The sequence below is a fragment of the Mesoplodon bidens genome (assembly GCF_964165515.1).
Source record: "Mesoplodon bidens genome assembly, chromosome: 11".
NCBI classification, from domain to species: Eukaryota; Metazoa; Chordata; class Mammalia; order Artiodactyla; family Ziphiidae; genus Mesoplodon; species Mesoplodon bidens.
This window is the reverse complement of record NC_138167.1, coordinates 45,205,556-45,229,258: the sequence shown is the minus strand read 5'-3', so window position 1 is coordinate 45,229,258 and position 23,703 is coordinate 45,205,556. Positions and strand designations below refer to the sequence as shown.

At 49.9% G+C, this 23,703-nt stretch overlaps 1 protein-coding gene across 2 annotated transcripts in view; it reads left to right on the top strand.

Annotated features, from left to right (window-relative positions):
* ANKRD33 (ankyrin repeat domain 33) overlaps nt 1-18,510 on the top strand; it is a 36,925-nt gene extending 18,415 nt beyond the window's left edge. Inside the window, exons 1-5 of one of the 2 annotated variants that reach the window (XM_081248620.1) lie at nt 15,209-15,356; nt 15,613-15,864; nt 16,110-16,239; nt 16,422-16,562; nt 17,691-18,510. In XM_081248620.1, the coding sequence (XP_081104746.1) occupies nt 15,658-15,864; nt 16,110-16,239; nt 16,422-16,562; nt 17,691-18,412 (1,200 nt within the window). In that variant the 5' untranslated portion in view covers nt 15,209-15,356; nt 15,613-15,657 and the 3' untranslated portion in view covers nt 18,413-18,510. Of the gene's footprint in view, nt 1-15,208; nt 15,357-15,612; nt 15,865-16,109; nt 16,240-16,421; nt 16,563-17,690 lie in introns of those variants that run through there. The other variant, XM_081248621.1, reaches the window with a different exon arrangement.
* Nucleotides 18,511-23,703: the final 5,193 nt, after the last annotated feature.

The following is a 23,703-nucleotide window of genomic DNA, read 5'->3' as shown; positions in this document are numbered from 1 at the left end:
GCCTTTCCTCCATAATGCCCCTGAGTGGGCGTTCTAAAACCCAGGTCTGTTATTCAGATCATTTCTCTCTTACAAAACTTCCAACAGCCTTCTAGTATGTTTGCATCCTCAGATATATCTGTGCTATGTCTGTTTTAGACACACACACCATTTTAAAGATTTAAAAAATAGTTGTCAACATTTAAAAACCAGGAGGCAACACATAAAAATCTACACTTGTAATTTTTCTTGAAAGTAGCTGACAATACTAAGCTCACAGGCTGGCATGGCAACAACTGGCCAGAGCTGAGTAGCAACTGGTCTTCCAGAAGGGATCCCTGGGGCTGACGTGAGCACCGCAGTCCCCACCAGTCCCTATTGTCTCCCAGGTCTGAGGCCCAGATGAATGAATGGTCTTTTTAATCACTGGGCTGGCACTGACCTTTATATCTTACTTCCCGTCAGTTTCACTCCTTCCAGCACCTTATGTTCCTTTCTGTCCCTCCCTGTGCTGACACTTCAGTTTGCTACAACAAACCCAAGTCTAAGGTATGTGTCTCTTCAGCCTCCTTCACACACCTCTCTGCTCCTTATCCCAGTCAGCTCCTCCCCTCCAACACTCCTGCTCCAGACACATCACTACCTTCACAGTCCCAAGTCTTTGCACATGCTGTTCTTTTTTTTTAATTTCTAATTTTTTACATTTTTTGAAGTATAGTTGATTTACAATGTTGTGCCCATCTCTGCTGTACAGCAAAGTGACTCATATACACATACAGACATTCTTTTTTTTTTGGCCTACGGAATGTGGGATCTTAGTTCCCAGACTAGGGATGGAACCTGCGTCCCCTGCCGTGGAAGCTCAGAGTCTCAACCACCAGGGAAGTCCCTACATTCTTTTTTTTTGTGGGGGGGGTGCTGGGTCTTCGTTGCTGCACATGGGCTTTCTCTAGTTGCGGTGAGCAGGGGCTACTCTCCGTTGTGGTGCGCGGGCTTCTCATTGTTGCAGAGCACGGGCTCTAGGCGCGCGGGCTTCAGCAGTTGTGGCTCAGGGGCTCTAGAGTGCAGGCTCAGTAGTTGTCCTACGTGGGCTTAGCTGCCCCGAGGCATGTGGGGTCTTCCCGGACCAGGGATCAAACCCATGTCCCGTGCGTTGGCAGGCGGATTCTTAACCACTGGACCACTGGGGAAGTCCCCTACATTCTTTTTAAAAATTCTTTTCCATTTTGGTTTATCACAGAATATTGAATATACATGCTGTTCTTCCTGCCCCATGAACTTCTATTTCTCCTTCCAGCCCAAACCCAGAAGCCTCCTGACGCCTCTGGCAGGCAATACCTTCAGGTTGTCCAGTGGTCCCTAAGATTCCAGAACATCTCACACTGCATCCCCACCCTATAGTGACAGCCCCTCCAGGGCTGGGAGCAGGCCTGCTGAGCATCCCCAAGGCTCACCTGTGTTGAGGAATCAGGCCATCAGGTGGGTGATGGGGATGGTTGGGGGGAGGGGTTGTAGCTCCGCCCCTCTGGAACTGGCCTCAGTGGCAAACACAGGTTTGTTGGAGTTGGCAAGGTTGCAGGAGGGGAGGCAGCAGGCGTTCTGTGCTGCAAGGTCTGAGGATCTTGGCAGGAAGGACACCTGTGTCACCCAGGGACCTTGATATGAGAAGGTGGGTGAGGGCTTGATATATATGGGAACCTAATCTCACTCAGGATCACCTATGCTTCTGCTCCTGGGGGATTGTTTAGACCCCTGAGGGTGTGTGTGAAGATGTGTAAGCATTTGGGCAGTGGTTCCTTGTGCCAGGGCAGTGGGGTACTCTGCCCTGTGAGCACCCCCAATGCCCCCAGAGCTGCCATCAGTACAGGGATGGAGAGGACAACATCCTCACCGCTTGAAGCTGATGTTGCAGAGACCCCAGGAGATGGGCTTGAAACCAGTGAGGCTGCTCGCATCATCTGTTCCCTGGCCTCCTGTCCCTAGCCCACCCACCTCTTCCCCAGCGGAGTCTCTGCTTCCTCAGGGTCCCCAGCTGTCACAGCACCTTCCACAGGACCCAGTCAACCCCTGTCATCACTCCCCCTGCCCCGGGGGCTCCCCAAGACCAGGGGCGGGCCTGATGCTCCTGGTCTCCCCAAGACTAGCAACTAGCCCTCTGTGGAATCACCCAAGAAGTAGATACTGGGGTATCCCCGTTTTACAGAGGAGGAAACGGCTCTGAGCGGGGAAGGAACGTATTCAAGATGCCCCACCCTTGCGGAGTACCTGGAGGAGAATTTCAGCCCAGCCTGAGGGAGGCGTCTGAGAGCCAAGTTCTGTCTCCTCCACCCTGCCTCTTCCAGGGGGTTCCAGGCCCTCCCCTGGGTTCCTCACCCTCCCCTCCCACCCACACTAGTCACAGCCGTCCTGTTCGGAGATTGATGCGTTAATATCTCAAAGCAAGACTTGACCACGGACCAATGCGTGCGTCAGCGGGTTGAGGAGGGACAACCCCCAGGATGCTTCACAAGTCTCGACCCCACCAGGAGCAGAACCTGAACACTGGGATTCTGTGTCTTGTAAAGCTGTGTGACTCCAGCAGGGGAATCCCCGTCCGCAGCCAAAGAGAGGCGGGTCGGGGCGCTCTCGGTAGCCCCCAGCATTCGCCCCAAGGCGGGTTCGCGGGTCACCCCTGAGCTCCCGCCCTCCCCTCCCGCGCATAAGAGGGAGGCGTTCGGTACACCTCAGCCCCTCCCCCAGGCTTGGGGGAGGGGGAGGAGGAGGGAGCAGATGGCAGCAATTACCGCTCGGACCCTCCCCCGCCCTTAGCCTGAGGCCGGAAGATCGGCCTCGCAAGCTTTCGCGGGCGGGAGGGGCGGCGGCCTCTGCGGCCTGGAGCCGACTGGGCCGCGAGCGGGGTGAGGGGCGCAGGTCCGGGAGGGGACTTCCTTCCCCCGGGAGCGGGGCTGGGATATTCCCTTAGGAAAGGCCACGCCCTCCCTTCCCGCTCCCAGCCCGAGTCGGTTCAGGCCGGTTGTCCCTCCAAGCCCCGCGCCTGTAGGTCTCAGAGCTCCTAGGGTGTTCAGGTCCAGGCAGGGGTTCAGGCTGGGGAGAGGTAAGCTGTACGGTTGTGCAGGTTGTGATCTAAACAGGGGCCGGGAGTTTAGAATGGGGTCCGAAATCCAAGCTCGGGCCTTGGCAGGAGTTGACTCTGGAGGAAGGCAAGGGGCACCTTTTCTCACTGAGGGGTGGAAGGAGTAAGCCTGGGCTGCCCGTGCTTTAGGGCAGCGGACTGTGTGCGGGAGCGCAGATGGCTCGAGGTGGCCTGTGTGGGGCAGCGGCAGGGGCAGGGCCAGAGAGAACAAGAGGGCTCTGAAGACCCAGGACACAGCTCTACAAACTGTGCTTCCCTGGCCCTTTCTCTCTTCCCGAATTCCTCTCCCATCCTTCCCTTGTCCAGCGCATTAGCAAAATTCGGCCTTTCTGTCTCTAAGCTCTATTTTGGATCAGACTCCGCCCCCAACCTCTCCAGTGTGCAAGCCCCTATTACTCCTACTTCCTCGCACAGCTTCAGAGGCTTCTGTCTGCTCTCCTGGTTCCCCAACAGTCAACTCATACAGCTGCCAGGGGGGCGTTAAAAATACCAATCAGAACACAAATCAGAGCATGTCACTCCCTGCTAAACAACCTCCATGGCTTCCTCTGGAAGAGAGCCCCAACTTCTCACCCTGGCCCCTGCCTATGCCGATGTCTCCTCCAGCATTCCCCCCTCTGCCTAGGCACTGCTCACCCTGGCTACCTTTCTGTTCCTTGAACTAGACAAGCTTTTCCCCACCTCTGGCCTTGGCCTTGCAGGTCCCTTTGCCTGGAACGCTCTGCCCAGCTCCTTCACAGGTATGTCACCTCCCCATCAGCCCTGACCACAATACTGAAGCAGCCCCACACCCATCTGCCTGATGTACTGTGTCACTTAACCTCATCTGTGTCTTCCACAGGACTTACCACTTTCTGTAACTATCTTCTTCATTCACTTGGTTTGTGGTCTGTTTCACTTACTAGAATGTCAGCTTCATGAATTCAGGTGTCTTTCTCGTTCTCTGCTAGCATGATGCCCAGCACAAACCTAGAAGGTGCTCACTATTTCCATACATTTCAGGAATGAGGGAGTCCCTGGGAAATGAACTGGACACTAGTCCATCTGGTCACTCTAAGGAGGCTACTCCCTGGGGGGGCCAGCTGCAAACCGCTGTGTTCACCCAAATGCCTCATATACGTGGGCAGGCCTGTGGTTTCCAGTCACGGTAATCTTAGCAGCCAACACTTACCGAGCATTTACTATGTGCCAGGCATTAGGTGCTTTACATGGCTTAATTAATTTAATTTGTATGACAAAGTACATACTAACATCCTCAGTGTACAAGTAGAGACACACAGGACACACACGATGTGTGATCGTTCAGCAAACATACACACGCATCATCAGCATTGGATTCATTAATTTTCATCATACAATAGATGCGTGAGATGAGTAATATACGGTTGAAGCTGGGGCATTTAATAACTACCGCAGCAAGGTGGAACAGAACAGGAGAACAGAACACCAGGGAAGGGTCAGCATGGGGGCACAGGGCTAGCTTGGGCAAGTGAGTAGAAGAGGACGTTTAGGTCACAGCCTGTGCCCTTGCTCTGGGTCCCCACAGCATTCAGAGGTGCAGCTGTGATGCAGAGGCAAGGGCCTGGGTCCTGGTGTTCTGCCCTCCGCCAGAGGGCAACCACTTACCTTCTCAGGGCCATATTAACGAAGTGTGGGGGGAGGCATACACAATACCTAACTCCCAGAGCCCTGGGCAGGATTACATTAAAAAATGCCCTAGGGGCTTCCCTGGTGGCACAGTGGCTGAGGGTCCACCTGCCGATGCAGGGGACACGGTTCATGCCTCGGTCTGGGAAGATCCCACATGCCACGGAGCAGCTGGGCCCGTGAGCCATGGCCGCTGAGCCTGCGCATCCGGAGCCTGTGCTCCGCAACGGGAGAGGCCACAACAGTGAGAGGCCCACGTACCGCACACACAAAAAAAGCCCTAACCTATAAGGGAAAAGTATCTGGAAAGAAAAAGAAAAGATATATATGTATGTATAACTGAATCACTTTGCTGTATGCCTGAAACTAATACAACATTGTAAATCAACTATACTTCAATCCCCCCAAAAAAGAATTGCTTGTGGAAATACTTCATCAGCTGCAGAGGACTTGCTGAGGAAAGAGATCAGGGTACAGGTTGCCAGCCTGAAAAACTGGGGTTAGAGCTACACTTTTGGCCCCTCTAAGTCACAGCCCTCTGTTGTGTGCTCCTCCAGGGCGGGCCAGGGTCTGCCTCGGGTCCTCGGCCTGGCACAGTTAGTACTCAATGAGTGTTTGTTGAGTGAATACACATGTTTGTTGAGTGAATGCCTGGCTTGAGGGAATGACCAGGGGATGAGTAAGAGAGGGAAAAGAAATACCGTGATGTATTGACACCCAAACTCAAAGATAGAGTGAACGGAGCAGGGACTAGAGACACCCTCTGCCTCTGAGCCTGTTTCTTCATCTGTCAGAAGCAGTGGAAAGGCTTGGCCCACCATTCTCTCTGAGCTCCAGCGTGGATCAGATGAGATGCAGCAGGTCCATGGAGGCCCCCCTTTGCTATCTATGCTGAGCTGGTCTCCCCTCCCCCGACATCCCTGTCCCCCGGAATTTATAGATTCTTCATTGTCCTGCACAAAGGCCTTCTTGGGGAAGAGATGGGGTGGGGGAGGAGGCTGGGGAACTAAAAAGTCAGAGGCTGAGTAACAGCCGGCCACACCCGAGGCCCCATAAATCTGCCCCAGCTCCCTGTAAGATGGACTTCCTTTGCCTTCACCACGAGCAGCTGGCAGGGCTCTGGCTGCTGGGATCAGTTCATCCTCCCAGCAGCTCTGGAGCCTCACCAAGGTGGAGGTGTGAGGGGCGTGAAGACAAGACCCTGAGAGTGGTGGGGGACTCCTACTGTTTTATCCCTCTGACGTCAGAAAGTCCTTTCCCCCATTTTGTTCCACTCCCTTGCGCCCCTGTAATTCTAGTCCACTGCTGTTGGTTCTGAGCAGAAAAGTTAGCGTTCTGTGGGTATTCTGAGTCCAGACCCCAGAAAACAGCCTCTTCCCCAACTCCGGCCTCTCAGGGAGAGAGGGTCGGGGCTGAGAGTAGAATCGGCAGATGGTGCAAGTCTAACAGATGACATGGAAAACAGAATTACCCAGATGTTCTGGCCCTTCATCTTCCCCCCAGAAGGGATGGCCTTCAAACTGCACAGAGATAATGGTATCAATTGGGAGGGTTGAGGCGGAGAGGAAGGGAAGCCACAGGGTACAGGGGACCACAAACCAGCACGGAAAAGACCTGGCTTGGAAGCCCATCCCTGCCACTCACCAGCTGGGTGATCTCAAGCAGGTCCATTAACCTCTCAGAGTCTATGTTTCTTCATCTATAAAATGGGTCAATGAAAGAACCCTGCCTTACCTTCTCACTGGCTTTTATGAAGATGATGTGGATTTTCCTCTTTGTAAAATGGGCTTTACAACTTGTGAAGGTGTAAAAACGTAACAGGTTACTTATAAACTGTAAGTGTCAGCACCTTAGTTGTTTGTAAAATTATTTTAAAAACATCTTTTCTTACAACAAAATAAAATGGAGTAGAAAACATTAGAGCGTGCCACAACTACTGAAGCCCACGCACCTAAAGCCCGTGCTCTGCAGCAAGAGAAGCCACCACAATGAGAAGCCCTCGCACCGCAACAAAGAGTAGCCCCCACTCACGGCAACTAGAGAAAGCCTGTGCACAGCAATGAAGACCCAACACAGCCAAAAATAAATAAATTAATTAAAAAAAAGAAAACATCAGTGCATCATATAGAAAAAGAAAACATCACAGTGCATCATATAGTTTTATAAAATTTTGCTTTTAGTTATATGTATTTTCATGTATCCTGGGGCTGAAGGTAGATGTATTTACTGTGGGTGATGGTCAAAAAAGTTTGAAACAAACTTTTGGAGGAGACAAATGGAGGAGATTCTTTAGTGATATCTCCAGAAAGGAATAGTGGATGGATGGAAGTGAACAACAAGAAATGCACCAGGTGAAACATATATGTAATTGGTGGTGGACTGTGGAACCCCAGGCTGGGAAGATGAGCCCTGAGAAGCTCAGTATAACTGAGGTTGGTGGTGATGGGTGGAAGGGCTTACTTAGGACCTATCTGCTCTCTCGGTGCGTAAGGAGGCTCTCTTTGCTTTGTAAGATGTCTGGGGCCTGAATCCTGAGGATGCTGACCCTGAACACCTACTAAGCCATGGATGCTGCTCCTTCAGCATGGTCCTGAGCTGAGCCAGCAAGAATGGGCTGGTCAGTGAGAAACTTGAACTCCTGTGCCTGGACCCCTCCCCCAAAAAGTCCACTAAGAGTGCAACAGGTATGATGTAGTGGTGGGCAGGACCCCCCTGCCTGAACTTCACCCATGACCCTCATCCCCACCCCCACCCCCAGGGCCACAGTCTAGTGAGGGTGGACTGGTCAGAGGGGGCCCTAAATCAATCCCAGGCTTCCCTGGTTGGCATTGAGTTACGAGCTGTGGGTTTTGTGATGTAGATCATGGTTGGGGAGGAGGGGGCGTGACCTATGGCAGGTCACACAGGACCCCCAGAAGGGGCCAGAGCTGGGGTCAGAGGCCATCTCCTCCATTCTCCGCCCTACCCTGCTGGGTACCATTCCTAGTCCTTAAGCTGGGTTGGGCCATTTCCCTACTGACCTCTGGCCCCAGCTGTACCTGCTACCAGACCTGTAGGGTAGGAATAGGGGGGTTCATGCTGGAAAAAGATCCTGGAAGAAAGGAAGAGGATGAGATGAGAGGACACTTGGCTCCTGACAGGTGACTGGTCTGTGCTCCAAACTGGACCCAAGCGTTTTCTGAGCTCTTTATCTGCAGATTTGCCACTCTGCTCTCCCCCAAACTCCCCCTTTTTTTCTGATTGAATTCCACATGTCAAGACTCCTGCAAACCCCAGCCCAGAGGATTAGATGGCTGGAGATATGGCATGACAGTCAGAGAGCAAGATAGAGAATCAAGCTGGTGCTCCAAACAATGCATATTATCAGGGCTTAAGAGAGAGAGTTAGAGGGGTAAAAAGATGGAAAGATCCAAACAGTAAGATGAGAAAGATCAAAAACTGAAAAGATGGAGAAAAGGTGAAGCCAGACAGAAGGAAGACAGACAGAAGGCAGTGAAGAGCACTAAGCTGAAGAGAAACTGGAGTGGCAAGAAAAGGGCATTCTGGTAAACTCCTGTCAGACCCCAGCAGCTCAGAGATCAAAAGGAAGATAACCTGCACAATTCCTTCACTGTTAATCCTTAAGGCTGCCACACGGAGACTCCAGAAGGAAATGTACCTGACAGAAAGTTACCTGTATCCCCCATGATGTTATCCATTATTTGACACATTAACCAGCAACCTCCACTCCCCCACTGCCACAATCATCTCTATCAGCAAAGACATACACAGGAAGGGTCAAGACCCAGGCTGAGGAACTGAGCAGGGGTGGGGGAGGGACACAGAGGTCTCCCGAGGACCAAGGCCTGGACGGGGCACCTCCAAATGGGCATCGCTGCAGATGGAATGTCAAAGAAAACTCATGAAACTTCTGGGTACCCTGACAAGTTGACTAATGATGACCTACAGAAATAATTCTCCTGTCCTTTGTGGTTTGCGCCACAAATCTAACTCCACCACTCTCCCCCTGTGCACTAGTCCTGCCAAGACCCTGCACCTGCACCTGACCCCAGAACCCTCCGCTATAGCCGCTACTCTGTGGGGTGGGGATGCTCACCCAATCCCTGCACAGGGCTGCCACCTGCTGGCTGAGAGTGGCCTTGCAGAAACAGGACCCTTGCACAGGCTGGGGTGTGGTGTGTACTGAACTGGCAGATGCTTCTCAAGGCTTGCAGGAAGAGAATTTGAAAAGCAAAATGTGAAATCCCCTTTACCTAGCTAGATGCTCCGGGGGCCTCTCAGCACAAGTTAAAGGCTCCTATCCTTCTAGTACAGTCACTCCTCAATGGTGCTGAGGGGTTCTTCAGGTCAGAGGAGAGCCTCAGGAAATTCACATTTCCTGAGTGGCGGGCACTGTGTTAGATGCAGGAGACAGAGGGACCAAGGTGAGGGAAATAGCCAAGTATGAGATTAATGATAACTAGTGTGAAAAGCACCAGAGCCAAAATATATGCCTGACACAAAGTAGGTTTCAATTAATAGTTATTGAGTGAATGAATGAATTTCTGAGATAGCACTGAGCAATGATGAACTCTGTACAGCAGAGGTTGTGGAGGAAGAGGAGGAAATAGGGAAATCTTTCTGATTCTTTTCTTTCCCCCTTTTGTTATCAAGTAGTAATTATCCTGGTGGAAGATTCAAACATTAAAAAGCAGAATATGAAGGTCCCCTTTCATCTCATTCCTATCCCCCTCCTTAAGTGAATCACTGCCAACATTAAAAAAAATATTTACTTATTTATTTGGTTGCACCGGGTCTTAGTTGTGGCAGGTGGGCTGCTTAGTTGTGCCTCGCAGGCTCCTTAGTTGTCGCTCCAGGGCTCCTTAATTGTGGCATGCAAACTCTTAGTTGCAGCATGCATGTGGGATCTAGTTCCCTGACCAGGGATCAAACCAGGGCCCCCTGCATTGGGAGCACAGAGTCATAACCACTGTGTCACCAGGGAAGTCCCCACTGCCAACATTTTAATGAGCTTCATTCTTTTTTTTTTTTTCTTTTTTGCGGTACACAGCCCTCTCACCGTTGTGGCCTCTCCCATTGCGGAGCACAAGATCCGAAAGCGCAGGCTCAGCGGCCATGGCTCACGGGCCCAGCCGCTCCGCGGCATGTGGGATCTTCCCAGACCGGGGCACGAACCCATGTCCCCTGCATCGGCAGATGGACTCTCAACCACTGCGCCACCAGGGAAGCCCTGAGCTTCATTCTTTACAGTAGTCCTCAACTTTGGCTGCACACTAGAATCACATGAGATTTTTAAAATCCCCTTGCTCAAGTTGTGCCCCAGACCAATTTCCTCAGAATCTCTGGGGTGTGTTCCAGGCATCACTATTTTTTTAAAAATATTTATTTATTTATTTATTTAGGCTGTGCTTGGGTCTTAGTTGCAGCACTTGGATCTTTAGTTGTGGCATGCGAACTCTTAGTTGCGGCATGCCTGTAGGACCTGGTTCCCCGACCAGGGATCGAACTCAGTCCCCCTGTATTGGGAGCGTGGAGTCTTACCCACTGGACCACCAGGGAAGTCCCCAGGCATCACTATTTTTAAAAGTCCTCAAGTGATTACACTATGCAGCCAATGTTGAGAACTACTGTTTCAGGCCTTTCTATGCTTTTACATACATGTAAGCAGTCAACTATGCACGGGTGCACACACACATGTGATATATATATTACACTGAGTTTTTCTTCTCAATTAACAACGTTTCTCAGAGGTATTTTCAGAGCAATCCATATGGACCTATCCTTTTTCTTGGCCATGCTGCATGGTATGTGGGATCTTAGTTCCCCGACTAGGGATCGAACCCATGCCCCCTGCAGTGGAAGTGTGGAGCCCTAACCAGTGGACTGCCAGGGAATTCCCCTATCCTATTACTTTTTTTTTTTAATGAAGGCAAAATCTACACGTGCATATTTTTCCAAGCCCTTCCTCTACTGATGAACATTTAAGTGGTTTCTAAATTTTTTTACTAATACAAATAATGCTGCAAAGTTATACACAGTATATCTTTGTTCACATATGCAAGTGCTGTTTTGGGAAAGATTTCTAAAATCAGAATTTCTGGTTTAATGTGTATGTACATTTGTTATTTTGATAGACACTGTCAAAATGCTTTCCAAAAATACTTCACTAATTTACATTCTTCCAACAGTGTAAGCATTTATTACTAGTGTTTAATTTTTGCTAAGCTGATGGTCCAGAGTAATACTGATATTTCATTTTTTTTTAATTTATTTATTTATTTATTTATTTTTGGCTGCGTTGGGTCTTCGTTGCTGTGCGCGGGCTTTCTCTAGTTGTGGCGAGCGGGGGCTACTCTTCATTGCCGTGCGCGGGCTTCTCATTGCGGTGGCTTCTCTTGCTGCAGAGCATGGGTTCTAGGCATGCGAGCTTCAGTAGCTGTGGCACGTGGGCTCAGTAGTTGTGGCTCACGGGCTCTAGAGCACAGGCTCAGTAGTTGTGGCACACAGGCTTAGCTGCTCTGCGGCGTGTGGGATCTTCCCAGACCAGGGCTTGAACCTGTGTCCCCTGCATTGGGAGGCAGATTCTTGACCACTGCGCCACCAGGGAAGTCCTGCAATTTTATATGAAAGAATAAAAATCATTTTGAAAAAGAAAATGAAATATGGAGAACTCACCCTATCAGGTAGTCAGACATACTACAAAGCTGGAGTAATAAAATCAGTGTTGCATCAGCACTGGAACAGTCTAGTAAAATGATATAAGAACTCAAACACAACATAAAACATTAAAGAAAACTTGAAGTTTATATATGATAAAGATGATGCTACAAATCAGGGGAAAGAGAATTGTTTAATAGATGGGGTTATTTCGCTAGTTGGAGAAAAGGCTGGATCTTGTATTAGTCTGTTTGAACTGCCATTACAACATACCACAGACTGGGAAGCTTAAACCATAGAAATCTATTTTCTCACTGTTCTGGAGGCTGGAAGTCCAAGATCAAGATGCCAGCAGGGTTGGTTTCTGGTGAGAGCTCTCTCCTTGGCTTGTAGATGGCCTCTTCTCACTATATCCTCACATGGTCTTTCCACTGTGCTCACACAGGGGTGGGGGAAGGGAGGAGAGAAAAAGAGAAAGAGAGCGTGCTCTGGTGTCTCTCCCTTTTCTAAAAGGACAGCAGTCCTATTGGATTAGGGCCCCCTATGAACTCACTTAGTCTTAAGTACCTCCATAATATCCCTGTCTCCAAATACAGCCACATTGGGGGTTAAGCCTTCCACATGTGAATTTTAGGGGGCCATAATTCAGTTCATAACAACTCTCTTCCTCACACCATATATAAAAGTAAATTCCAGATGGATTAAAAACTAAATATTAAAAATAAAACTGCAAGATTAATAAGACAGATGAAGATCCTTGTGATCTTGGAGTGGGAAATCCTTCTTTTTTTTTTTTCGGTACGTGGGCCTCTCACTATTGTGGCCTCTCCCGTTGAGGAGCACAGGCTCCGGACGCGCAGGCTCAGCAGCCATGGCACACGGGCCCAGCCGCTCTGCGACATGTGGGATCTTCCCGGACCGGGGCACGAACCCGTGTCCCCTGCATCGGTAGGCGGACTCTCAACCACTGCGCCACCAGGGAAGCCCGGAAATTCTTCTTAAGCAAGACCCAAAAGCACAAAGTATAAGGAGATTTTTTTATGAATTTAACCGCATCAAAATTCAGAATTTCTTTCGATGAAGTTCACCACAGATAAAGGTAACAGAAAGGTTTATATTACAGTTGCCACATTTAAAACCCATCTGACAATGGGTTTATTATCTAGAATATTAAAAGGAATTTCCTGAAAACTCAATAAGAAAAAGACAGGAAATTCTTATAGAACATTGGACCCAGGCTATGAACAGGTGATTCACAGGAGGGGAAACAAGAATGACTATCAGGTATGTGGAGAGATGCTCACCTTGTTGATAACCAGAAAAATCCAATGTAAATTAGCAATATCCCTTTATAGTTCTGTACCATCAGATTGACAAATATTAGAAGGCCGAATAAGTACAAGGGTTTGTAATGATTTGGGAGACTTTTATGCACTGTTGGTGGGTGCACTGCAAAATAGGGAGCAATCTGACAGTACCTGGTCAATAAGTACGTATGTTCCCTGTGACCTAGCACTCTCAGAGATGCTCTTTTTCAGGTCTACAACTAGATATGTACAAGGATGCTCACTGCAGCATTACTTGCAGTGGCATGAAGTTGGAGGCAACATAGGTGTCCATCACTGGAAGAGTAGATAAGTAAAATGTGATGGATGCACACTATGGAATTCTATTCGGCAGGAATAAGAGGGAAGAAAGAAAGAGGTTAAAAGGTACACCTCACATATTTTATCAAGAGAGCAAAGATTTTTTTCAGGAGCCTCCCCCATCAGACTGCTGCTTGCATTTCATTGGCCAAAATTGTGTTACCTGGTCACACCAAACTATAATAAAAGGTGACTAGAGAGAAGGGAGGTTATGGATAGGGATTCTATCATCTAATCAGTGATTTCTGACACACAATCTGGTAGATTTCTTCTAACTGCTGCATAAAGTCCATAGTGTGCATTCACCACATTTTACTGTGATGGCTAGAGGTACAGCAGTCATCTTGTGACCATGAGGAAAAGTCAAGAGACTCCTAGAGAAGGCCCTGACAACATAAAGTTACTAAATCAACACCAACAGCTTCTTATGCCTGAACTTTTTATCCCGTATGTTTAAGCCACAGGTGTCAGTTAGGGTTCAATTGCAGACAACAGAAATAAATCTGGCTAGTTTAAATGGAGAAGCAGGCTCTAGGTCCTGGAACAACTCCCAGCTTTGAGAGGCATGTGACCTCTGCCTATGATGGGGAAAACAACAGTCACTACTACAGGAAGCTGATGAATCAGGAAGCTGCTCACCAGGACCCTCCTGCATCTGTCATGACCTGTGACAGCAAAACGGATGTCCCATGCTACTTAGTTCTATTCCAACTTTATGCCTCACACAAGAGTAGAACGTAAATCACAGATTCCTAGCTCACAAGAACCTGGGAGGTGTCATTTTAGCTTTCCAGCTTCTGTAGTTTTGGATGGATATTGAACTGCCAGAATGTGGCAGCCACCACACCACTGAGGTCAGCTTTCGGTTACTTACAACCAAAGGCACTCATGACTGGCACACTGCACAGAATGCAACAAGGCCGGATCCCAAAAACATAACGCTGAGTAAAAAGAACAAACATGATGAGCTCTGTAGCACAATCTAAGGTGTTACTTAAAACATACACAGGGCTTCCCTGGTGGTGCAGTGGTTGAGAGTCCACCTGCCGATGCAGGGGACGCAGATTCGTGCCCCGGTCCGGGAAGATCCCACATGCTGCAGAGCGGCTGGGCCCGTAAGCCATGGCCGCTGAGCCTGTGCGTCCGGAGCCTGTGCTCCGCAACGGGAGAGGCCACAACACTGAGAGGCCCATGTACTGCAAAAAAAAATAACAACAAAAAAACCCACAAATCAACATTTCCTTTTTCAATGAAATGTACATTTTCAAGGATATATGTGTCAATTGGTAAAGGAAAGGAGGAGAATGGGCTGTGGGGATCAGGGATGAAAGAGATAAACCAAATGAAGTAAAATAAAACAAGAGAGAGATCTTGTACAGTCTGATAGTGGGAGTGGTATAAGCAGAGCAGTGTGATTGGCTCCATTTTCTACACCTGAGGTCCAAAACCAATTCATTAAATTTGATATTTAATAGTAATTTAACTTAAAGAATAATTTAATAATAATTTATTAATTTAATAAATAATTGTAAATAAATGGTTTAATTTAAATGATTTATTTAAGTATTAACACAATTTAAATATTTCATATTTAATTTACCACACCAGATTAATCCATTAAACTTAATATATCATGATTTTTGTACCCCTAATTAAGCAATTCTTTATACTTTAATTTTCCCAGAACCTCAAAAAATAGATTCAGGTGACCCCTGGCACCCCACCTCCGTCCCAGCCCCTATTTAGTGAGATGTCTTCACCTGCACTCTCTCCCACACGCCCCACCCCCTCACCAAGCCCTGCTCCACCAAGGAGGAAGGGACTTCAGCTTTGGGTGCCGAGTTCGGAAACCTGGCAACGCTTCCATCGTCGAAGGGTCTGGTTCTAAGGCAGCTAGTCTCCCCAGAAGGCCGAAGGTAAGCGCATCGGCAGAGAGGCGGGTCTTACTCTCAGAGCCGCCTCCGCGGGGGAGGAGCCGTCCTGACTCGGGCCCCGCCCACTCCGGCCAGACTCTTGGGGCGGGTGTTGGTCGGCTTGGAGAGGAGAGCAGCGTCCCCGCCCGCCCCCTCATCCCTAACAAACCCGGCTTGATCCAGCTCAGCCCCGAGGTGTCTGAGGCAGCTTTTTCTGTTAAGTCGCGCCATCTGTTACCTGCGTTGCTTCTTGGGGCGGATAGTCCACCTTGAGACACTCCGGAGACCCGGTGTGTGTGCTCCCAGGAGTCTGGGGGGATGCTGTGGGCTCCAGGCTGGGCCTCAGCAATGACTGCCTCCTAGGGACCCTCCAAACCCCAGGTAAGGTCCCATGGGAGAGAGAAGACCGCCTCTCTTCCTTGATTCTCACTAGGATCTTCACTTGCAGTGAACGACTTTGGCCCTCTTAGGGTTCTTGCCCTTCGGCCTCCCTTCCAGGGGCTTGTCCTCTCTCCAAGGTGGATGGGACGGGAGATCCAACGGGAAAAAGCTCTCCCCAGGGCCAGTTGGGCGATTCGCAGCTGCTGGGACCCCTCCCGGAATCCAGGGACACTGTTCCCTTCATTCTGTGTTATAGATGCCAACTGCGTGAGGAGGGGAGACTCGCCTTCCTGCCCCCAGGATGGAAGAGGAGGAGCTGACACTGCAGAAGGGAGGGCTGGACGTCTCTGAGGCCCTGTCCTGCCCCGACAATGAGACCTTTACCCCAAGCTGCGTGCTGGGCGCCCTGTACTGGGCCTGTTTCCGCAATGACACTGCCCAGCTCCAAGCCATGCTGGATGATGGGGTCTCCCCAGAGGAGGCCACCCAGGTGGACAGCAATGGGAGGGTGAGCTACCCTGGGTGCTTCACAGGGCAGCAGGGGGCGCTCTGTGTCCTCACCACGCCACACTCATCCTTAGAGAGTCTCAGAATCAACACCCACAGCCTGGGTCCTCAGGAGGAAGGGGGTGGGTGAGAGTGGGTCTTCACAGGGGCTGGAACATCTCTGGTACAGTTGTGGGTTTAGAAGGCACAGGGCCCCCCAAGGAGCTCCTGGAGGAAAGCACTGGGGCTGAGCTGTCCCTCCCCCAGACAGGCCTCATGGTCGCATGCTACCACGGCTTCCAAAGTGTTGTGGCCCTGCTCAGCCGCTGTTCTTTCCTGGATGTGAATCAGCAGGACAAAGAAGGAGACACAGCCCTCATGCTGGCTGCCCAAGCAGGTGAGAGGCTGCTAACCCCACCCTTTACCAAACCCCATCACCCCCCCAGACCCAGCCACAGTCCCGCACTCTTTGCACCGACGTCCTCCCACCCCAGATGCTGCCTTGTTGGGTGGAGGGTGGGTTTGGGGCTTTGTCATCCCTTTCTTGGGTAGCTAAGCCCTGCCCTTGGTGCCCTGCAGGCCATGTACCTCTGGTGAGTCTCCTGATCAACTACTATGCTGGCCTTGACCTGGAGCGCCGGGACCAGCGGGGGCTAACTGCGCTGATGAAGGCCGCCATGCGGGACCGCTCCGAATGCGTGGCTGCCCTCCTCATGGCAGGTGCATGGGGCCTGAACCAGGATGTGTGGTCTCCAGTCCCTCCCCCACGCCTCCCCACCAGACACTAAATCAGCTGTCATAGTTGCAATGAGGAGAGAGGTGGAGATGGAAGATCAATCTAGGCTGACTTCCTGGAGGAGGGGGGTGTACTGGGGCTTCTCACAAGCAACAAAGTCCAGCTATTGATAGCTCTATTTGCATTGCAAATGGAGGTCCCAGAAAAGAAAGCTTGGGAGGATAACCTAGACCAGCTGGAGAACCTAATACAAAGAAGGCTGGTATCTGGAACCAGATTCCTAAGTTCTCATCCCAGCTCTGCCACCAGCTGAGTGACCGTGGGCAAACAGCTTCCCTCTCTGGGCCTCACCAGTGTAAGATGAGAGTGATGGCTTTCTCTGGGCTGATTTCCAGCTCTGATGAGCCAGGGTTCCAGGAATGCAGTGACGGGTAGTTGAGACGTGTGACCGTGTAGAGTTGTTCTGGGGTGAAGTCCACACTGTCTATGGAGTCTCGGACCCTCATTACTCCCTGAGGTGGGGCTGCCCTCTGTTGTTCACTCTGGGGGACCCCAGCCTCCAGCTTTTCCCTTTCCCATCCCATCACACTGGGTTTGGGGTGAGAAGGGAGGAAGCTCTACAGCCCCTCCTTTGTCTCAGAGTGACTGCCACTCCCCTCGCTCCCAGGATGAGGGGTGTGTGGTGGTGCAGAGAAGAACCAGTAGTGGGAACCCTCAGAATCCCCGCTCCACCTGCTCCAGAGGGTACAGCTCGCCCCCCACCCATCCTGGGCAAGCGTCACACCACCCCCTCTGGTCAGTGCCTTGGCTCAGGAGGTCTCTATTCTTTGCCAGGTTTGGAGATACCCCCCACCACCACCAAGTAGGTCTCTGTGAAGTCTTTTGCCCTCGCTGGACTCCAATTTCTCTATCAGTCCTACACCGGAAGTTGGGATCTGGGACTGGTACTGTCTCTGGGCTGCAGCCACAGCGGGGCCCCAGCTTCCAGCTGCAACAGGATGGGACTCTGTGGCTTTGCATGTAACCCCAATCAGTCCTGCTGCTAAAGAATCTGCTCTTCTGCAAGTCACCAATCCCTGTCCTAACCCATGTCACCCCGTAACTGTCTCCAGGTGCCGACCTAACTGCAGTGGATCCTGTCCGGGGCAAGACAGCCCTGGAGTGGGCATTTCTGACTGACAGCTTCGACACGGTGCAAAGGATCCAGCAGCTGCTGCGGCGGCCCCAGGTGGAGCAGCTCAGCCATCATTACCAGCCTGAGTGGCCAGCTTTGCCTGGGCTTGTGGCCCAGGCCCAGGCTCAGGCCGCCCCGTCTCTCCTAGAACGACTTCAGGCCACCTTGAGCTTCCCCTTTGCACAGTCTCCTCAGGAGGGGGGTGTCCTGGACCACCTTGTGACTGTCACGACCAGCCTGGCGAGTCCTTTCCTCACCACTGCCTGCCACACCCTGTGCCCTGACCACCCACCTGCACTGGGAACCCGAAGCAAGTCTGTGCCAGAGCTGCTAGGCACTGCCCCGCCCCCTCCCCCAGTACCCCAACTCCCCCAGGAAGTCCCTGGCCCCCGGGTCTTCATCCCCTACCAGAGCCCTCAGGGTGTATTGAGCATGTGCCATCAGTGGCTCCAGCCCAGAGGTAGTACCAGCCCCAGGCCCCAAGCCCCTAAGATCCTCCTCTCCAAGGCACCCTCATCTGGCATTCAGTGGAAGCCAGAGCCCAGGTCTGCAGGGAATCGAAGGCTGTCCCTTCCTGTCTGGAGATACCAGGAGCTCAGGATGGAGAGGAGGAGGCAGGAGGAGTCCAGGCTGGCGCAGAGCCAGGGGACAACGGGGTAGGCCGGGCTGGGAACAGGTAATCAGGCCCCTTCCTGAGGCTCCTTTGCCCTCTAGAGCCCCTTCTGCCTTCCCATCCACCTCTGTCTAAGTGACTGTACTCTCAGCCTGTGTACAAGGTTATCATACAGCATCGTTTGCAACAATTAAAGAGTGGAAACAACCTAGGTGTCCATCAAAAGGGGACTGGCTAAATTGATTCTGAGTGTAAATACTGCACACCCGTATGATGTATTCTATACAGTAGCAAAACAAGAGTAAGGAAGCTCTTTATGTTCTGATGTGAAACTATCTTCAAGATGTATTAAGTGAAAAAAACCCAAAAAACAAAAAAACAAGGGGTGGAACAGTGTGTATGGCATGCTACTATTTGTCAAAGTAAAATCTGCACCAAGATAAACTTGACTAATACAGATATGTAGTGAGTACCAAGATTTATTTAACTACTTAATGAGCAAACCAGCAGGATGGATCAAAGGAAGAAATGAAAAACTATTATTGACATTCAGGGGAAAAAAGAATGCTTGAATAAGATTGCAAAGTTAGATACAAACAAATCAATTCCTACCAAAGTTAGATACAAAAAAATAAAACCATAACTTTTTTTTTCCTACCAGACAAAAATAATTTGCTATTTATCAATCTTCTACAAGTTAACCTCTTAACTTTATAGTCTGCGCACTAATCAATAGTAAATCGTATAGCAAACTTAGTTACTTCCCCTGAATGACCCATAGGTGGGGTTATTAGCCAATGATCTAAAATATCTTTGAAAGGGCACTTAGTGATTTTTTTGGTGTGCCTTATTTACAAGTTTTGGGTATTTTTTTCTTAACATATTTGTTGCATAAATATATTTGCTTGCTTATTTGTGATACTGAAAGCAACCACTTGTAAGGTGCTTACTATATTCATTAATACATTTAACACTCCCAATAATCCTGAGGATTTTATCTTTGAGGACACAGGGTACAGAGAGGGTTAGGTATTGCCCAGGTTCACACAGCTAGAAACTGACAGAGATCAAGATTGAGAGCCAGCCATTCCAGTTGTAGGGGCCAGACTCTTTTTTTTTTTTTTTTCGGTATGTGGGCCTCGCGCTGTTGTGGCCTCTCCCGTTGCGGAGCACAGGCTCCGGACGCGCAGGCTCAACGGCCATGGCTCACGGGCCCAGCCGCTCCGCGGCATATGGGATCTTCCCGGACCGGGGCACGAACCCGTGTCCCCTGCATCAGCAGGCGGGCTCTCAACCACTGGCTACCAGGGAGGCCCGGGGCCAGACTCTGAACACCAAACCATGCTGCCTCACAGCACCTTTCTGGAAAGAGATAAGACAGTGTTTTAGGGAAGAAGACTAAGCAGCTGATCAAGGGTGGAAGGGAGACTTTTCACTAAGTATCTTTTTGAAACTTTAGGCCTTTTTAAAAAATAAACAATTTTTTCAGGGCCTCCCTGGTGGCGCAGTGGTTGAGAGTCCGCCTGCCGATGCAGGGGATACGGGTTCGTGCCCCGGTCTGGGAGGATCCCACCTGCCGCGGAGCGGCTGGGCCCGTGAGCCATGGCTGCTGAGCCTGCACGTCCGGAGCCTGTGCTCCGCAACGGGAGAGGCCACAACAGTGAGAGGCCCGCGTACCGCAAAAAAAAAAAAAGAAAAAAAACAATTTTTTCAAACAGTCGTAGATTTACAGAAAAGTTGTGAAGATCATGCAGAGAGTTTGCATGTACCCCATACCCAGTGTCCTCTTTTATTAATGTGAGTGTAGTACATTTGTTACAATTAATAAACAAATGTTAATACAGTACTATTAATAAAATCCATTCTTAATTCAGGTTTCCTTAGTTTTTTCCTAATATCCTTTTTCTGTCTAGAATTCCTTTCAGGACACCACATTACATTTAGTCATCATGTTTCCATAGATTCCTCTTGAATGTGACAGTTTTCTCAGATTTTCCTTGCTTCTGATGACCTTGACAGTTTTGAGGAGGATTGGTCAGATATTTTGTAGACTGTCCCTCAGTTGGGATTTGTCTGATGTTTTTCTGAAGAGATGAGGGTTATGGGTTTTCAGGAGGAAGATGTACCATTCTCCTCACATCATATTCAGGTTACCTCCTATGAACATGACTTGATCACCTGGCTGAGGTGGTGTTTGTCAGGTTTCTCCGCTGTTATGTTCCTCTTTTTACCCCCTTTCTATATTGTACTCTTCAAAAGTAAGTCATTATATGAAGCCCACACTTAAGGAGTGGGGAGTTATGCTCCATCTCCTTGGGGGTGGAGTATCTACATAAATTATTTGGGGGGCTTCCCTGGTGGCGCAGTGGTTGAGAGTCCACCTGCCGATGCAGGGGACACGGGTTCGCGCCCCGGTCTGGGAAGATCCCACATGCCACGGAGCGGCTGGGCCCTTGAGCCATGGCTGCTGAGCCTGCACGTCCGGAACCTGTGCTCCACAACGGGAGAGGCCCCGACAGTGAGAGACCCGCGTACTGCAGGAAAAAAAAAATTATTTGGAATTCTGTACAGAATGTTTCAACTTTTTAGTCAATTATTACCAAATTTTGAAAGACTTGAAAATAAATCTGCTCTTGTGTCTGCCAAAAGATGAATGCATAAAGAAGATGTGTTATATATTTATACATATACACACACACAATGGAATACTACTCAGCCATAAAAATAAAATTTTGCCATTTGCAACAACATGGACGGACTTGGAGGGCATTATGCTAAGTGAAATAAATCAGACAGAGAAAGACAAACACTGCATGATATCACTTACTTGTGGAATCTTAAAAAGTAAAACAAACTAGTGAATATAACAAAAAAGAAACAGACTCACAGATATAGAGAACAAACTAGTGGCTACCTGAGGGGAGAGGGAAGTGGGGAGGAGCAAGATAGGGTTAGGGGATTAAGAGCTACATACTACTATGTATAAAATAAATAAGCTACAAGGATGTATTGTACAACACAGGGAATAGAGCCAGTACTTTATAATAACTATAAATAGAATATAACCATGAAAATTGCGGATTACTATGTCCTACAACTGAAATTTATATAATATTGTAATCAACTATACCTCAGTTAAAAATAAATAAGTAGGGGCTTCCCTGGTGGCGCAATGGTTGAGAATCTGCCTGCTAATGCAGGGGACACGGGTTCGAGCCCTGGTATGGGAAGATCCCACATACCGTGGAATAACTAGGCCTGTGAGCCACAACTGCTGAGCCTGCGCGTCTGGAGCCTGTGCTCCGCAACAAGAGAGGCCGCAATAATGAGAGGTCCGCTCACCGCGATGAAAAGTGGCCCCCGCTTGCCACAACTAGAGAAAGCCCTTGCACAGAAACGAAGACCCAACACAGCCATAAATAAATAAATTAATTAATAAACTCCTACCCCCAACATCTAAAAAAAATAAAAATAAATAAATAAATAAAACACATCTGTTCTTTGAATAGAGGAAAAGACACACACACACACACACACACATACACACACACTGAGGTGACAATGATATTAGGGTTAGATAGTGTGTGATTTCCCCTAGAGGGTTCTGAAGGCAACTATGGTGAACCAGAATGGGTTCAAGGTTAACTTTGCCATTTCCTACCTGTGTGATCCTGAATAAGACATTTAAGTTTCTCTTTTCTCATCTGTTAATTGGGGGCAAACAGGGTTATTGAGATCCATTAACTAATATGGGTAAAAAGGCTCTGTAAACCGTAAAGTGTTGCCAAGAGTTGACGAGCTATGGAAGGGCCCTGGGGAACCGAGTTTGACCGAGTTGCTTCCGAACCGCTGGGATGGAGCTAGAGTTCTTTCCTCCCCACCCACTGCTGAAATCAAAGCACATGAAGCCAGCCCTGGCCCTGGGCATTGCAGCCAGGGAAAGAAACTACATCTACAGGCTTGGAACAGCATGGAAGTTACATGCTTCAGCTTGAGAGTTGGCCTGTGACCTTGGGCAAGTTATTGGACCTTTCTGAGTCTCAAGGCTCTTATATGTAGAGTGAAGGTTATAATGACTTGTCACCAAAGGGCTGTTGTGGGAATTAATTGAGCTAATGCAGCACTCCACACTGTGCCTGGCCTTAATGTCATCATTATCCTATGTAATCCTCACAACCTTCCTCGTTGACAGCTGAGGAAACTGAGGCTATGAAGGTGAAGGTACTTGCCCAAGGTCACCAGCTGGTAAGTGGCTAAGTGGTACTTGGAGTTCAAGTCTGTTGGACTCTGAAGCCCGTGTCTCTTCCGTTGCAGCACAGCCGGACTCCGCCCACAGCCTAGGCTCCCTGGTTCTCAGAGCCTCTCCCTCCCACTTCCAACCAGCTTGAGTTTTACAAGGGTGCAGGGGTGACCATGGCACCCTCAGGGCCAGAGAACTATCCCTCTGCGGCTCTCCCTCCAGGCTCGCTGGCTTGGGGTAGATCTGGGCTAGCAGGTGGTAAGGCCTTGTCCATGGGTCAGACAACAGTTTCCAGCAGAGGGAGCCTCTCCACCTTGAAGAAGACCCACCCCTCCGTCTCTGACCATCTCCAGGGCCACTAGAGTCCTAGGCCAAGCCATCTCTCTCTCCCTCTAACAGCTCCTGACAGCCTTTCAGGCCACCAGCAAGGAAAGAAGTCTAGTGGGCTGCCCTAAGTCCACGTCTCCACTAGCACCCCCAGACTGGCTCCTGCAGCTTCCAAACTGAGTCCCTGTCAGCAGAGGCCAAGGAACCCGGGACAAGGTCCCTGGTGGTGAAGAACACAGACCACGGGCTTCCCTGGTGGCACAGTGGTTGAGAGTCCGCCTGCCGATGCAGGGGACGCGGGTTCGTGCCCCGGTCTGGGAAGATCCCACATGCCGCGGAGCAGCTGGGCCCGTGAGCCATGGCCGCTGAGCCTGCGCGTCTGGAACCTGTGCTCTGCAACGGGAGAGTCCACAACAGTGAGAGGGCCACGTACCGCAAAAAAAAAAAAAAAAAAAAAGAAGAACACAGGCCACGTCAAAGCCGCTCTGCTACGGCCCACAGACGTGGGTTTGAATCCTGACCCTGCCTCTTATCTGTGTGACCAGGTCCCCTCCTGGCCTCAGTCTCCTCCTCTGTAACATCCAATGGTGATAATATTTAATCGCTACTTCCCAGAGTTGTTGTGCGGCCTAAACAGCGGGTGGCCTGCGAGGCATGGAGCACCGCCTGGCTCACGGTCAGCGCCCGGTAAACAGCAGCCTTTGTTACTGTGCTGGGCGGCAACGGGTAAGGAAACGGCCAAGGGGGCAGTTCCGTGGAGGAGGCCAGAGG